A 16,399-nucleotide genomic window follows, 5' to 3' on the forward strand; every position below is an offset into this window, starting at 1 on the left:
TAGTTTAGTGCACCATGCTTAACGCCTTAGAATCGGGACTTCAAAGACGTTTTGAACGTCATGGACCATATGAGATGTTCCAAGAGTTGAAGTTAATATTTCAAGCAAATACCCGAGTTGAGAGATATGAAGTCTCCAACAAGTTCTATAGCTAAAAGATGGAGGAGAATCGCTCAACTAGTGAGCATGTGCTCAGATTGTCTGGGTACTTCAATCGCTTGAATCAAGTGGGAGTTAATCTTCCAGATAAGATAGTGATTGACAGAATTCTCTAGTCACCATCACCAAGTTAGTAGAACTTTGTGATGAACTATAGTATGCAAGGGATGACGAAAACGATTCCCGAGCGCTTCGTGATGTTGAAATCAACGAAGTTAGAAATCAAGAAAGAGCATCAAGTGTTGATGGTTGACAAGATCACTAGTTTCAAGAAAAAGGGCAAAGGGAAAGAAAGGGAACTTCAAGTAGAATGACAAGCAAGTTGTCACTCCCATGAAGAAGCCCAAAGCTGAACCAAAGCCTGAAACTGAGTGCTTACACTGCAAAGGAAATGGTCACTAGAAGCGGAAATGCCCTGAATATTTGGTGGATAAGAAGGATGGCAAAGTGAACAAGGGTATATTTGATATACATGTTATTGATGTGTACCTTACTAGTGTTTATAGTAACCCCTGAGTATTTGATACTTGTTCGGTTGCTAAGATTAGTAACTCGAAACAGGAGTTACAGAATAAACAGAAACTAGTTGAGGGTGAAGTGACGATGTATGTTGGAAGTGGTTCCAAGATTGATATGATCATCATCGCACACTCCCTATACTTTCGAGATTAGTGTTGAACCTAAATAAATGTTATTTGGTGTTTGCGTTGAGCATGAATATGATTTGATCATGTTTATTGCAATACGGTTATTCATTTAAAATCAGAGAATAATTGTTGTTCTGTTTAAATGAATAAAACCTTTGATGGTCATACACCCAATGAAAATAGTTTGTTGGATCTCGGTCGTAGTGATACACATATTCATAATATTGATGCCAAAAGATGCAAAGTTGATAATGATAGTGCAACTTATTTGTGGCACTGCCGTTTGGGTCATATCGGTATAAAGCGCATGAAGAAACTCCATAAAGATGGATTTTCGGAATCACTTGGTTATGAATCATTTGATGCTTGCGAACCGTGCCTTTTGGGCAAGATGACTAAAAACTTCGTTCTCCGGAATAATGGAACAAGCTACTGACTTATTGAAAATAATACATACCGATGTATGCGATCCAATGAGTGTTCATGCTCGTGGCAAGTATCGTTATTTTCTGACCTTCACAAAATAATTTGAGCAGATATGGGTATATCTACTTGATGAAACATAAGTCTGAAATAATTGAAAGGTTCAAAGAATTTCAGAGTAGTGGAAAAATCATCGTAACAAGAAAATAAAGTTTCTACGATCTGATCGCGGAGACGAATATTTGAGTTACGAGTTTGGTCTTCAGTTAAAACAATGTGGAATAGTTTCATAGCTCACGCCACCTGGAACACCACAACGTTATGGTGTGTCCGAACGTCGTAACCGCACTTTATTGGATATGGTGCGATCTATGATGTCTCTTATCGGTTTTACCACTATCGTTTTGGGGTTGTGCATTAGAGACAGCTGCATTCATGTTTAAAAGGGCACCATCTAAATCCGTTGAGACGACACCGTATGAACTATGGTTTAGCAGTAAACCTAAGCTGTCGTTTCTTAAAGTTTGGAGTTGCGATGCTTATATGAAAAAAGTTTCAACCTGATAAGCTCAAACCCAAATCGGAGAAGTGCCTCTTCATAGAATACCCAAAGTTAACTATTGGGTACACCTTCTATCACAGATCGGAAGGCAAGTTATTCATTGCTAAGAATGGATCCTTTCTAGAGAAGGAGTTTCTCTCGAAAGAAGTGAGTGGGAGGAAAGTAGAACTTGATGAGGTAACTGTACCTGCTCCCTTATTGGAAAGTAGTTCATCACAGAAATCTGTTCCTGTGACTACTACACCAATTAGTGAGGAAGTTAATGATGATGATCATGAAACTTCAGATTAAGTTACTACAGAACCTCATAGGTCTTCCAGAGTAAGATCCGCACCAGAGTGGTACGGTAATCCTGTTCTGGAAGTCATGTTACTAGACCATGATGAACCTACGAACTATGAGGAAGCGATGATGAGCCCAGATTCCACGAAATGGCTTGAGGCCATAAAATCTGAGATATGATCCATGTATGAGAACAAAGTATGGACTTTGATTGACTTGCTCGATGATCAGCAAGCCATGTTAAATAAATGGATCTTCAAGAGGAAGACGGACATTGATAGTAGTGTTACTATCTACTAAGCTCGACTTGTTGTGAAATGTTTTCAACAAGTTCAAGGTGTTGAATACGATGAGATTTTCTCACTCGTATCGAAGCTTAAGTCTGTCTGAATCATGTTATCAATTGCCACATTTTATGAAATCTGGCAAATGGATGTCAAAACTGCATTCCTTAATGGATTTATTAAAGAAGAGTTGTATATGATGCAACCAGAAAGTTTTTGTCAATCCTAAAGATGCTAACAAAGTGTGCAAGCTCCAGCAATCCATCAATGGACTGGTGCAAGCATCTCAGAGTTGGAATATACGCTTTGATGAGTTGATCAAAGCATATGGTTTTATACAGACTTTTGAAGAAGCCTGTATTTACAAGAAAGTGAGTGGGAGCTCTATAGCATTTCTAATATTATATGTGGATGACATATTGTTAATTGTAAATGATATGGAAATTCTGGATAGCATGAAAGGATACTTGAATAAGAGTTTTTCAAAGCAAGACCTCGGTGAAGCTGCTTACACATTGAGCATCAAGATCTATATAGATAGATCAAGACGCTTGATAAGATTTTTTTCAATGAGTACATACCTTGATAAAATTTCGAAATAGTTCAAAATAGAACAGTCAAAGAAGGAGTTCTTGCCTGTGTTACAAGGTGTGAAGTTGAGTAAGACTCAAGACCCGACCATTGCAGAAAATAGAAAGAGAATGAAAAGTCATTCCCTATGCCTCAGTCATAGGTTCTATAAAGTATGCTATGCTATGAACCAGACCTATTGTATACCTTGCTCTGTGTTTGGCAAAGGAATACAATTTTGATCTAATAAGTAGATCACTGGACATGGGTCAAGAATATCCTTAGTGAGGACTAAGGAGATGTTTCTCGATTATGAAGGTGATAAAAGAGCCTGTCGTAAAAGTTACAACGATGCAAGCTTTTACACCAATCCAGATGACTCTAAGTCTCAATCTGGATACATATTGAAAGTGGGAGCAATTAGCTAGAGTAGCTCCGTGCAGAGCATTGTGGACATAGAATATTCGCGAAATACATACGGCTCTGAATATGGCAGACCCGTTGACTAAGCTTCTCTCACGAGCAAAACATGATCATACCTTAGTACTCTTTTGGGTGTTAATCACATAGCAATGTGAACTAGATTATTGACTCTAGTAAACCCTTTGGGTGTTGATCACATGATAATGTGAACTATGGGTATTAATCACATGCAGATGTGAATATTGGTGTTAAATCACATAGCGATGTGAACTAGATTATTGACTCTAGTGCAAGTGGGAGACTGAAGGAAATATGCCATAGAGGCAATAATAAAGTTATTATTTATTTCCTTATTTCATGATAAATATTTATTATTCATGCTAGAATTGTATTAACCGGAAACATGATACATGTGTGAATACATAGACAAACATATAGTCACTAGTATGCCTCTACTTGACTAGGTCATTAATCAAAGATGGTTATGTTTCCTAACCATAGACATGTGTTGTCATTTGATTAATGGGATCACATCATTAGGAGAATGATGTGATTGACATGACCCATTCCGTTAGCCTAGCACTTGATCGTTTAGTATGTTGCTATTGCTTTCTTCGTGACTTATACATGTTCCTGTAACTATGAGATTATGCAACTCCCGTTTACCGGAGGAACACTTTGGGTACTACCAAACGTCACAACGTAACTGGGTGATTATAAAGGAGTACTACAGGTGTCTCCGAAGGTACATGTTGAGTTGGCGTATTTCGAGATTAGGTTTTGTCACTCCGATTGTCGGAGAGGTATCTCTGGGCCCTCTTGGTAATGCACATCACTATAAGCCTTGCAAGCAATGTGACTAATGAGTTGGTTACGGGATGATGCATTACGTAACGAGTAAAGAGACTTGCCGGTAATGAGATTGAACTAGGTATTGGATACCGACGATCAAATCTCGGGCAAGTAACATACCAATGACAAAGGGAACATCGTATGTTGTTATGCGGTTTGACCGATAAAGATCTTCGTAGAATATGTAGGAACCAATATGGGCATCCAGGTTCCGCTATTGGTTATTGACCGAGAATAGTTCTAGGTCATGTCTACATAGTTCTCGAACCCGTAGGGTCCGCACGCTTAACGTTACGATGACAGTTATATTATGAGTTTATGAGTTTTGATGTACCGAGGAGGTTCGGAGTCCCGGATGAGATCAGGGACATGACGAGGAGTCTCGAAATGGTCGAGACGTAAAGATCGATATATTGGACGACTATATTCGGAGTTCGGAAAGGTTCCGAGTGATTCGGGTATTTTTCGGAGTACCGGAGAGTTACGGGAATTCGCCGGGGAGTATATGGGCCTTATTGGGCCATACGGGAATAGAGGAGAGAGGACGAAAGGAAGGAGGCGTGCAGCCCCCCTCTGGTCCGAATTGGACAAGGGGTGCGGCCCCCCTTTCCTTCCTCCTCTCCCCCTCTTTCCCCCCTTCTCCTACTCCAACAAGGAAGGAGGGAGTCCTACTCCCAGTGGGAGTAGGACTTCCCTTGGCGCGCCCCCTCCTAGGCCGGCCGCACCTCCCCCCTCCCTCCTTTATATACGGGGGCAGGGGGGCACCCCATGACACACAAGTTGATCTACGGATCATTCCTTAGCCGTGTGCGGTGCCCCCCTCCACCATATTCCACCTCGGTCATATCGTCGCGGAGTTTAGGCGAAGCCCTGCGCCGGTAGAGCATTATCATCGTCACCACGCCGTCGTGATGACGGAACTCATCCCCGAAGCTTTGCTGGATCGGAGCCCGGGGATCGTCATCGAGCTGAACGTGTGCTGAACTCGGAGGTGCCGTACGTTCGGTACTTGGATCGGTCGGATCGTGAAGACGTACGACTACATCAACCGCATTGTCATAACGCTTCCGCTTACGGTCTATGAGGGTACGTGGACAATACTCTCCCCTCTCGTTGCTATGCCATCACCATGATCTTGCGTGTGCGTAGGAATTTTTTTGACATTACTACGTTCCCCAACACGGGGACACTTTCCCGGATGTTTCCCCCTCTTTGTCGGTATCACCTACTACTCACCTCTAGCACCGCGTACTGCCATGCTATGCTTTGTGATACTTTGATTGCTCTATTATTTATTGTGTCCCTCCTCCGTTACTTCTTTTCGGTAGACCCCGAGGCTGCCGGCGACCCCTAGTTCGACTATGGTGTTGACGACCCCTCCTTCTTGCCAGAGCAACCAGGCAAGCCCCCCCCCCTTGATAACCAGATATCGCCTACTCTCCTCTATACTGCTTGCATTAGAATAGTGTAGCATGTTACTGCTTTCCGTTAATCCTATTCTGATGCATAGCCTGTCATTGTTGCTAATGTTATTGATACCTTATCCGCAATCCTAAATGCTTAGTATAGGATGCTAGTTTATCATCATTGGCCCTACATTCTTGTCAGTCTGCCTTGCTATACTATCGGGTCATGATCACTCGGGAGGTGATCACGGGTATATACTATACTATACATACATACTATATAGTTGGTGACTAAAGTCGGGTCGGCTCATTGAGTACCCGCGGTTGATTCATGAATTGGGGGCTGAAAGGACATACTTTCCCGATGGCCCTCTATGCGGATCTTTGTGGCGGAGCGACATGGCAGGTTGAGGCCACCTAGGAGAGAGGTGGGCCTGGCCTTGGTCGGCGTTCGCAGTTAATTCATAATAACATGCTTAACGAGATCTTGGTATTTGATCTGAGTCTGGCCACTGGCCTATATGCACTAAACAACTACGCGGGAACAGTTATGGGCACTCGACGTCGTGGTATCAGCCGAAGCCTTCGTGACGTCAGCGACTGAGCGGCGCGCGCCGGATTGGACTAGAACGCCTGCTCTTGTATTACGGAGGCTAGGTCTGCTTCCGGCCGCGTTCGCAACGTGCAGGTGTGCAATGGGCGATGGGCCCAGAACCCTGCTCCATAGGAGTTAGACCAGCGTGCTGACCTCTCTGTTGTGCCCAGGAAAGTGTGTCCGGCCAAATGATGCTTGTATCACAACACACTTGTATTCGAGTCCTCGAGGCACGTGGCTTGTAATATGATGCTTGTATGACTTATCTTACTTCTAGAGTTGTGTTGTGATATCTTCCCGTGAGTTCCTGATCTTGATCGTACATGTTTGCGTGCATGTTTAGTGTACGATTGAAACGGGGGCGTCACACTATGAGTTTATGAAAGTGCAGAAAAAATGATAACTATATATGAGAATATGAAAGCAAGAACTACTAATTGTAAAAATTACAATCGAAAGCCCCCCTCCCTCCAGTAGAAAACCAGCTATCGTTTCATATATGCGCTAGGAGATAGTATCCTATCCCCCTCAATCTCAGGAGTCGCTTTCTCTGCGCCCGACTTACTAGATCTTTGCTTATTATTTCTCGGGTGGGATGAAGGTCGAAATGTCTAGTTTGAATTGCTTATGCTTATATAGTTTAAATCGTCTAGCTTCATACCAAGGTTGTTCTACAAAAGAACCAAGTAAGAAAGTAAGCCCGTTCAATTGAAATAGCTTCCTCGCTTCGGAGTTCGATACCCACTGAAACTATGGATACGATAGACTCGGAGGGGTAAAGGGTTACTTTATTTGGGCTGCTAAGTCTTTCTTGATTCCGGAAATAAAGAGGGCCTTCTTAATCCTTCATGCTCCACACCCGCCTCACTGGACCTATCCATTCGAGCTCTCTCCTCTAATCCCAACTCGACACGGCTGGACGATGACGTCTGTTCACTTATAACGAAATCACACGTTAAGACCGATGAATTCATGTACAATTTCTGGATTTGTCGGTTTGGCAAGGCAGAACCTGGGCCCTTCCATTAAGGTTATATTATAGTTTCAATAGGGGAGATGCAGACCAGATAGGAATGCAGGAATACTCTATAAATTGTTTTTTAATTGGTTTAGTCTGTGGAAGAGAAGTATCGATCGAGAGGATTGCCCCCCCCCAGGCTGACCTAGTTGTCCTTGACTTGCTTCGGAAAGAAAAGACCTAATACTTGTTTACCTTGACCATGGCTACTTTCCCGCCGCCTTTCCTTCTATACTTTCCTATGTGTTATCCCGGGCATCCCTTGTCAAGCTACCTATCCCTATGAAAAAGCAAGCCTACTTACTACGTGTTTTCCTCTATTAGCAAATACGCATATACTGACCTACTCACGTGCATATCTTGCATAAATAAATCCCTTAAAAAAACTAGCCCGTATCTTCCTAGTCCTTGTTGCCAGCCCTACTCGACTATTTAGAAAAAGCTACTACTTGAATTCATACTTTTACTATTCTTGAAAGTTAAAACACACACTATTTATGAGTTTATGCCCCACCAACAGAGCAAAAGAACGCTCAAATGAGGAACTAGAATATGAAAGTGCAAAATCTCCTACCGAACAAAGAAAGCACTATATCTCATTTCAAAAAGAAGGTAAAAATTCTTCAACCTAACTCAACACAACTATATTTCGACTGTATATGTATGTTTGTAACGTGCCATAAAACCATCTTAAGATTAGACAGTTATCAATCAGCAAACGCATTGACCACATGCAAAAAATCAAGATGGATCTCCTTCCTTTTATTCGATGCTTTCCTTTTATAAGTCACTGCTATTCTTCCTTGACCCTTCTTACCTTTGCTAGATTTTGCATTTCCCTCATTACTATTCGGCTCAGTATTATCTTCACCTTTGGAATTGCTTCCACCAGAAGTAGATGACAAGTACCGTAGATGTCATAATTTCGTATATAGCAAATTCAGGTAGTAAGTAATGGAACTGTAGCATGCAAAGGGACTGTACCATGGAAATGGAGAAGAAATCTCCATCAAGTTTTTCCATTTTATGCCATATGAATAAGAGATTCCTTTTAGTTAGAAAGCTCGCGTAGAAGTTTGCTATCAAAGACCTCAGTATTCTTTTCATCCACGGTTTCCCACTTCTCTGTCTCTGGGTGAATGCCTCTACCAGAGGTTATGCGTCAGCTTGGGAAAGCCTTAAGTTATATCTTAATCTGTCTTGCAAGGTAGATTGGATCATGTCCGCGATAAAAGTTGCGGAGGAATGAAACGACGGTTTCGGTATAGGAAGAGAAAGGGATTGTGCTTTCGACCGTGGCGAGATAGGATAGACTTGGGATTCTTTCTTGGCCCTTGATTGCCAACACTTTGGGGCTGAATTAATTAATGAAACTAATAGGAAAGATTGGGATGATGAACTGGCGAGATTCTTTCTTTCGCTGACTGACCAAGGTAATTAATTCCTTCCATTGGCCAGGCGGGTAAGCAAGGAGACGACGTTCTCATTAAAAAAATGAAATATGCCATGCCGAATCCAAAAACAACTCCTTAAACTCCGTCATGTACCGACATCCTCTCGGCTATCATACGTCCTCCACTTATCTCTCTTAGGCATAGGCATTTCAACACATTCCTCCTTCCGAGTTGCTTGTCTGAACTTGGCTCTTTAGTAAAACGAAGGAGCTGCTAAGCTATTATTAGGTATCGATTTAGGAGCCTTTTGTCATTTCCAACTATATTATTGTGAGCATTCGGAACCCGTTCCTACGCAGTCATCAAATTGGCTGGCTTTGGACCCTCGATCGCAGCAATGAACTCAGTGTCCCACTTAACTTACTTTTGGTACTTTTGAATCTTGTCCCATCCCATAGCTTCACAAGTGAATCTACCTATGGATCCATAAAGTTGATCGTTACTTTTCAAATTCTTATTTCATGTGTCCGCCATAGCGCTTATCTATCTCCTGGTTTGATTCATCTTTGGAATGTAACCGGACATATTACAAGGCGATCCCTTGGGGCAACTCTAGGAGATTCATAAATATGGGTGATCGCCATACATGACTATCAAACAATATGCACAACATGATTTTTGACCTGTATTTACTCGCCCAACTAAGTCATAGATGCAGACTCCAAAATGCAACCTATCAAACACGCCCTTAGACTCGGTCTTTGCCTGTGGCGGCATCAACATTGATATTAACCCGACCTCGGGGCGGAGGTATCCCATTAGTAGCGGTGCACTCTCTATACCAGCCAATATTCATCTTCTGTTGAACCTCTAGCTCTCACTGATAGAAAAAGAGGCTTCCGTCCAGCCCCATTAGTCGCGAAACTGTAGGAACCGCGACTAATGAAGTCTTTAGTCGCGGTTCGGCAGATGAACCGCGACCAAATGCCTGGGCCCAGGGCGCTCGCGGGCTTTAGTCGCGGTTGGCCAGGCCAACCGCGACTAAAGCTCCTCCCTTTTAGTCCCGGTTTGTGGCACGAACCGGAACTAATGGGGTTGAGACCTTTAGTCCCGGTTCGTGCCACGAACCGGTACTAAAGGTCCCATTTTCAAACTCTACCCCCCCCCCCCGGGATCGCCTTTTCAGTTTTAAAAAAAATAAAAGAAAATAATGGAAATGTCAAAAAAATAAAAGAAAATAAGTTTCTCATGTGATATGTGGTCTAGTTGTTGGGAAAATTTGCACATGTGAATTTTGACTTTATTTGCAAAATCTCTCTGAAATTTGTAAAAATGGGCATAACTTTTGCATACTAACTCGGATGAAAAAGTTTTTTATATGAAAAATCATCTACTCGAAAAGTTACATCCAAATTTAACTGGGGGAACCCCGTTAAACATTTTCAAAATCCTCAAAAACCTAATAGAAAAAAAGTTACGGGGCTTGTAAGATCTAGAGTGGAAAAAATTGAAAAATATTCAAACAGTGGGCAAACTATGGTCAAACAATGGTCAAACTAATTATTCTAGAATATTAGTGTTACTAAATAATTATTTTAATTATTTCAATTTTGGTCAAATCTGGTCAAACTGTGGTCAACTGTGGTCAAACTGTGGTCAAACAATGGTTAAACTAATTATTCAAGAAATATTAGTGTTACTAAATAATTATTGTTTTTTAAAACAATAGTTTCAAACTCAAACAGTGAAATGTGTCACTTCATGCTCAAGCAAAATTCCTGAAGGTTAATAGGATTGACATCTTATTATTGTCAGGAAAACAACAAGTGCAGACTTGGAGCGTGGGAGAATAGAACCCGGAAGTTAAGCGTGCTTGGGCTGGAGTAGTGAGAGGGATGGGTGACCGGTTGGGAAGTTAGATGATTTGGAATGATGAGGGGTGATAAAAGAATAAATTGAGAAGTGATGAGGGGTGGTGATTAGAGACTAGAGGTTAAAATAATTCAGAAATTTGAAAAAAAAAATTCAATTTTTTTTTCAAAAACCTGTGGCGGCCTTTAGTCGCGGTTAGCCACAAGAACCGGGACTAAAGACTTTTGTCGCGGTCCGTAAGAGCCGCGGCTAAAGGGGGGGGTCTTTAGTCGCGCTTATTTAGTCCCGGTTGCACAGCCGGGACTAAAGGCTGTTGCGAACCGGGACTAAAGGGCTTTTTTCTACCAGTGTCTGCCATACAACTTTCAGCAAAACCCATCAGAGAGAGAGAGAGAGAGAGGGGGGGGGGGGGGGCTTTGGAATATATATTCATAAATAGCTTTCTTTTGAACATGTTAAATCGCCCAAACGGTGATGCCTCCATTAATTCGCAGTGGGGCAGTTTGTCCGTTAGAGAGACTATCCAATCCTTTGCTTTGATTTCCTGGGTCAGCACCTGTTCTGCTACCTCTTTTGCAGCCAATGCCCAAATGCACTTTAGTAGTACATTCCACCATAGAATGCCTCCATAAGTATACCGTACACAAGGCAGCGGACATCCTGCTTCCAACTCTTTAGATTACAAACTAGCTTGCCTGCGGGTCATTGATAACAAACTACTTGGCCTCAAATTGAAGTGTTGCTGACGTTGCCGGTAGATGTCGATCCTGACCAACTTACCGAATTCTAGTCTAACATTTAAAACCAAGTTTAAGGAGTGCTGAAATTTATAAATTTGCTTTTATTGATTCAACAAAAAAGCATTCCCTTCCTCATTTGCATAAAAAGAAGCTTTGAAAAGCATCAAATCATGACATTGCACAAAGCGGTCTCTTCTACTTTTTGTTGCTACAATGCAAAACAAAGTTCAGTATATTCCACATAGAAATAAGGAAAAGAGAAGGGTAACTCCCAACATCATTATCCATACTAATGTAGAATGAAGTTAGTTCCTTCCTGGCGGTACGATTTCATGCTGCCCATTATTGTGAGGAACCTGCTGAGAAAATGAAGGTCTGTGCTCTTGTACTGAAGGACCTCTCTGCATAGTTTCTCTTCGTTCAACCTGCATAGTCTCTCGTCGCCTATCATAGCGGGGACGAGGCCTACTCCTTACCTGCTGCCTCTCAGTGAACTGAAATTGTGGCCTATGAATGACTTTGCCATCTACGAAGAGATCACCTGCTTGAATAGTAGCCTAATATAAGTAAGAGCATGATAACAACATATAATTTGGGTGAGATGAAAAACAACGATAAGACGTAAGGTGCATAGGGAAGAACAGCATACATGATAGAAAATGGATTTCCTCCACTTGCAGATGTATATGTAAGCACAAGTACTACCATCATCATCAAATATGCCTCAGAGATTAATTTAGACTTCCATAAAGACCAGAATCCCATCTTTACAAAAAAAAAGTCCTTGCCAAACATCATGGTACATATGGAGGGCTAAGTAGTACATGTACCACATATACAAGTGGTTTTGCATTTTCTACATAATATGATCAAAGTGTTTAAGCCAGGTGTGGAAGTTAGTACATATGAATAAGTAACGACAAGTACTAACCTCCATAATCCTTGTTAGGCACATCCAAATATGAATCAGGTAATACCCAAAGAACTCCCGGCAATCCTTAAGTAGCAACAATAACAATCCAAAATTCAGTTGAAACATGATTTGGCAATAATATCTTGCAGAAAAGTAGAGCCACGCAATTTTCACCTTTAACTTTGTATGATAACTCCTCCGAAATCAACGCACCAAACCCTGTGTAAGTTGTAGTGCATACTGAGTAGATCTTCTTCTTTGCCTCCTCCTCACTGTTTAAAACAATTAAAATCCATATCCATTCAGTTATAACTTATTAGAGCATGAAAGTTCATTAAAAGAGCACACGTCAACCTAGAAGAATGCACTAGAAGATACACATAGCCTAAAGTTAGTAGTTAAGAGTGTGAAACATAAAACTAAGAAATGGATCGATAAGGGTAAACATAATACTACATTCAAACCCCAAAAACAGATCTTCAATGATGGACAGCCTTGTGCACACAAAATTAACAAGCATTTTACTTCGTCATAGCATTTTAAATGGCTGGACTCTTATATTCTGACCAACTCCAAGTAATAAGGTGGTCCAGAAATGAAAGGCTGTTCTGTTGAGGCAACTAGATTTACTACATGATAATGATATCCCACAATTTGGGGACTAACAATCTTTGTAGTACAAGCCTACAAGGCACAAAGAGATGGCTGTCTCTTAGTCGTCAGATATGGCAGAAGAGTCATCTTTAATTTTCTTTGCTAGAGCCACAGAATCATGGCAACAAATAAACCAGAATGGTATTGTGTTGGATACTTTTCAAACAGAGAAACCGCTCCAACAGTCTTACAACTTGGATACAGGCAAGCAGTCTTTGGACATACTTATAGGTAACCTAAAGGGCAAGCTTTTCACGCTTATAGGCCTGACATGTTCTCGTATAAGCTGGTTAATCCTTGCCATAAGTTATAGGAAATAACTACTTCCAAGGAAGGACGGCTAAGTGACTTGAGATGGGCTTGTTTAGACTTTCATTTTGTTTATTCATCTATAACTGATGGCACATAGATAACTAGAAAACCTGATTTTGAGGAAATAAACTAATCAGAAACAAACATACAGGAATACCACAATCTTAAGGATTGCGCAACTACCATAGGGTACTGTTCCCGTGAGCAATTGTTATGGCTAACATGTGACAAGTCAAAGCAAGCAGCACAGCCCAGACAGCTTGTGGTAATCAGGAAACACATATTGTATTCATAGGGAAAGAGTTATAATACTAGGAAAAGAGATGTCATTAATTAGAAAGTTGGAGATCAAGTGTGTTACTTAAGTTGTAAATTATACTTCTTGGATCAGCATGGACCCTGTCATCAATCAAAGAATTAAATAAACGAAGTTCCTTAAGCCTCCCATTAAATCAGAGACTTGCCTTGACACCCAATTGACAGGGGTGTGATTCAAACCCTCACTCACTCAAGCTACCCCGTTTTGAACCAACAACAGTAAAACCAGTGGTGCATTGTTTCAGACAGAATGCAAGGAGGTGGAGATGAGGGTTTGCATGATGTGCTTCTTCTATCCAACAATTAATCTGCTTTATCTCTCATTCTCTCTTCAATGTGATAGTTCTACCTAATATACCAATTAAGGGCTTCACCAAATCCAAGCAAAGCGAAGGCACATGCATAATAACCGCCAATATGGCAATTTTGGCCCAAAAGGCCACTCTAGCAGAGTGCCGAGTCACCATAATTTATGGAGGGCGCTCCATATTGGGCCAAAGAGCATCCATATTTGGAGGCTATGGGCGTTGGTTTGGAGGGCGCTTCATCCGCCAACTGCTTGCATGGGAGGGAAGTTTCACCGCCGTCCTCACCCTCCCACGCGGCCCATCTCCTCTCGCCCATGGCAACAGGAAGCATGTCAATCAATGGCGACTGCCCGCGGCCACTCCCGCCACGTTTTCTCGCCGCCCGCCCCCACTCTCCATGGCAGGATAGCTCACAGCCTCCACTTCCAACACCGCTGCCTGTAGCCACTTTCTCTCTCCTTGTGCCATGCCGCTTCCCCGTGGTTTGGCTGGGTTCCGCTCTCGGGGGAGCGGACCTTTGACGAGGAGGAAGCGTCGGAGAAGGCCGACCTCATCGCCGAGGAGCAGGAGTGGCATCGCCATGGCGCGATGGAGGATCCCGCGCAGGAGGAGTGGCCGGATTGGAATCCCAAAACACACTCCATTGTTTGGGATATCCAGCACGGCTAAGTGCAGGTCCCATATGAGCAGGCGAGGGCTCGCCCAAGCAGCTCATATCGCGCACAACGTGCTCCTCGTCGCCTTTCTGTTAAGGAGGCATGGGATGAGCGCTACGCCACCCACACCTCGGTCACCCGCCCCAGAGAAATTTCAAGCATCCTGACGCCGGGAAGGCGTTACAGGTGAAGAGGGACCGCGCCATCTGGCTCCAATACAAGGAGAAACAGACATACTTGGTGGCTGAGAGGGAGCGCATCAGATGGCGCACATTCGAAACAAACCATGCCATATTGGGGCTTGCCCTGTCTTGAAAAACTCGTCTCCAACCTCAACGACCGCCGGCATGAATGGGACGAAGGCGAGGTCACCAGACCGTCACACCACCATGCGTAGAGGACAAGTCGATTCGTCGCATATGCATGTGCACCGTGCACTGAATTCACCATCATCTTGTGGGGTGCAACTAGTTCTTCTCCCAAGAGTAGTAAAACAATGTCGCTAATCGACTTTTCTACCCCTATGTAACCACTTTGTAATGCAATTTATCTCAAATTTTAATGTTTTATCCCTCAAATTGAGTGTGAATTTTTGAGTTGATGCAAAAAAACAGTCCGCATTATTCAATCTGGCCAAGATATGAAGGCCGCATTATGGCGACTCTGTTTCTGCGCACAGCTGCCGCGGACACGGCCTCCATACCCACATGCGACCGGGGATAGGGTGACTCTGCTAGTGCTAGAGTTGCTCTAATACTGTTTGAGAGTATGAAAGATCCACCCTAGTAGTAAAAGAGCGGATATGCCTGAATTTGCATCACCCTAAGAAGCAAGGACAACGCTGGTGCTCCCGGACATACAGAATGCTTTCAAAGAATCTAAATAAAAGCAGACTGGTGAATGCAAAACCAGATTAAAAATCGATGATGTAGAAAACCAAACTAAGATATTCAATTCGATAGGGTTGACCAATAAGGCCAGAGAAGTGCGTATACCTTCCGAGCACAGCGGTGAGGGTCTTGACGTAGGCGGCTACCATATCCTCCTCCGAGGGCTTGGGGTCGGCGGGGAACTCCATGACAATGAGCCAGTGCTCGTAGTCGCAGCCATCCAGCAGGATGGTCTCCTTGGGTGGCCGGTTGCTCCAGTTCGGGGACGGGTCGTTGAGCGGAGAATACCCGGGCCTTCCCGGCAACGCCGTCTTCGCCCCCCGCGACGGCGGCGCCCACGGAGAGAGGTGGGCTGAGGACGCGGAGGCGCCGGCGCCGGTGAGGAGGAGGAAGCGACGGGGTGTCGCACGGGAGGAGAGGAGGAGCGCCGAGAGCCTGCGGCGTGTGACCGCTACAGCCGCCATGGTTGGGGAATTTGGGAAGAGTCGGACGAGGAGGGTTTGCACTTTTTTTTTTTTGAGACAGAGGAGGGTTTTGCACTTGCCGTCGCAGGCTGCTGGTGCGCGAGACCGATGCGTTTCGGGCCCAGAGTTCCTGGTGCCTTGTTTAGTCTGGGCTTACTCCACGTGGATTGCCGGGGTCGTGGCCCAGTTCACGTGGGCCGTCCTAACGGGGACTGTTACACGTGTTGAAATTTGGCTGTTTGGTTTGGATCAGGGGCGCGAGAGTAGGCCGGCCCAGCTCTTCGGAGGCACAGCCTCATTTTTTTTTCTCTGTTTCTATTTTCGTTTATTTTCTTTTTTGCTTTCCTTTTTTGCTTTTTCTTATACTTCCAAATATTAAAAGTATATATATTAAGAAATACATTACATAAAACATTTAAAATTTTCGTTCTGTGCGGTGAGTGTTCGTCGGGTGAAAACATGTTCTATCTTCAGAGGAACCGGCGGCGGTGAAACTCGTTCCCTTCTTAAAGGCGTCACGGTGGCTTTCATTGTTGTCGTGATGCTCCGGGGAAAACTCTGATCCTCCGATCGGGTGGTGGTGGCGCTCCGGTGTCGTAACCTTTCTGAAGGCGCCACCTTGGACCCCACGGTTTGTCGTATGCGGCTTCATCTCCT

The 16,399-nt window shown here is 43.4% G+C and overlaps 1 protein-coding gene across 1 annotated transcript; it reads right to left on the reverse strand.

Annotated features, from left to right (window-relative positions):
- Positions 1 to 11,301: 11,301 nt before the first annotated feature.
- On the reverse strand, positions 11,302 to 15,798 carry LOC123138310 (multiple organellar RNA editing factor 3, mitochondrial). The gene is made up of 4 exons (XM_044558260.1): positions 15,384 to 15,798; positions 12,315 to 12,412; positions 12,159 to 12,224; positions 11,302 to 11,768 (listed from the first exon to the last, which is right to left on the reverse strand). Exons 1-4 carry the CDS (start codon positions 15,740 to 15,742, stop codon positions 11,533 to 11,535), a joined length of 759 nt encoding a protein of 252 aa, XP_044414195.1. The 5' UTR covers positions 15,743 to 15,798; the 3' UTR covers positions 11,302 to 11,532.
- Between the last annotated feature and the right edge of the window lie 601 nt (positions 15,799 to 16,399).

The sequence above is a fragment of the Triticum aestivum genome, chromosome 6B, assembly GCF_018294505.1.
Source record: "Triticum aestivum cultivar Chinese Spring chromosome 6B, IWGSC CS RefSeq v2.1, whole genome shotgun sequence".
Classification (NCBI taxonomy): domain Eukaryota; kingdom Viridiplantae; phylum Streptophyta; class Magnoliopsida; order Poales; family Poaceae; genus Triticum; species Triticum aestivum.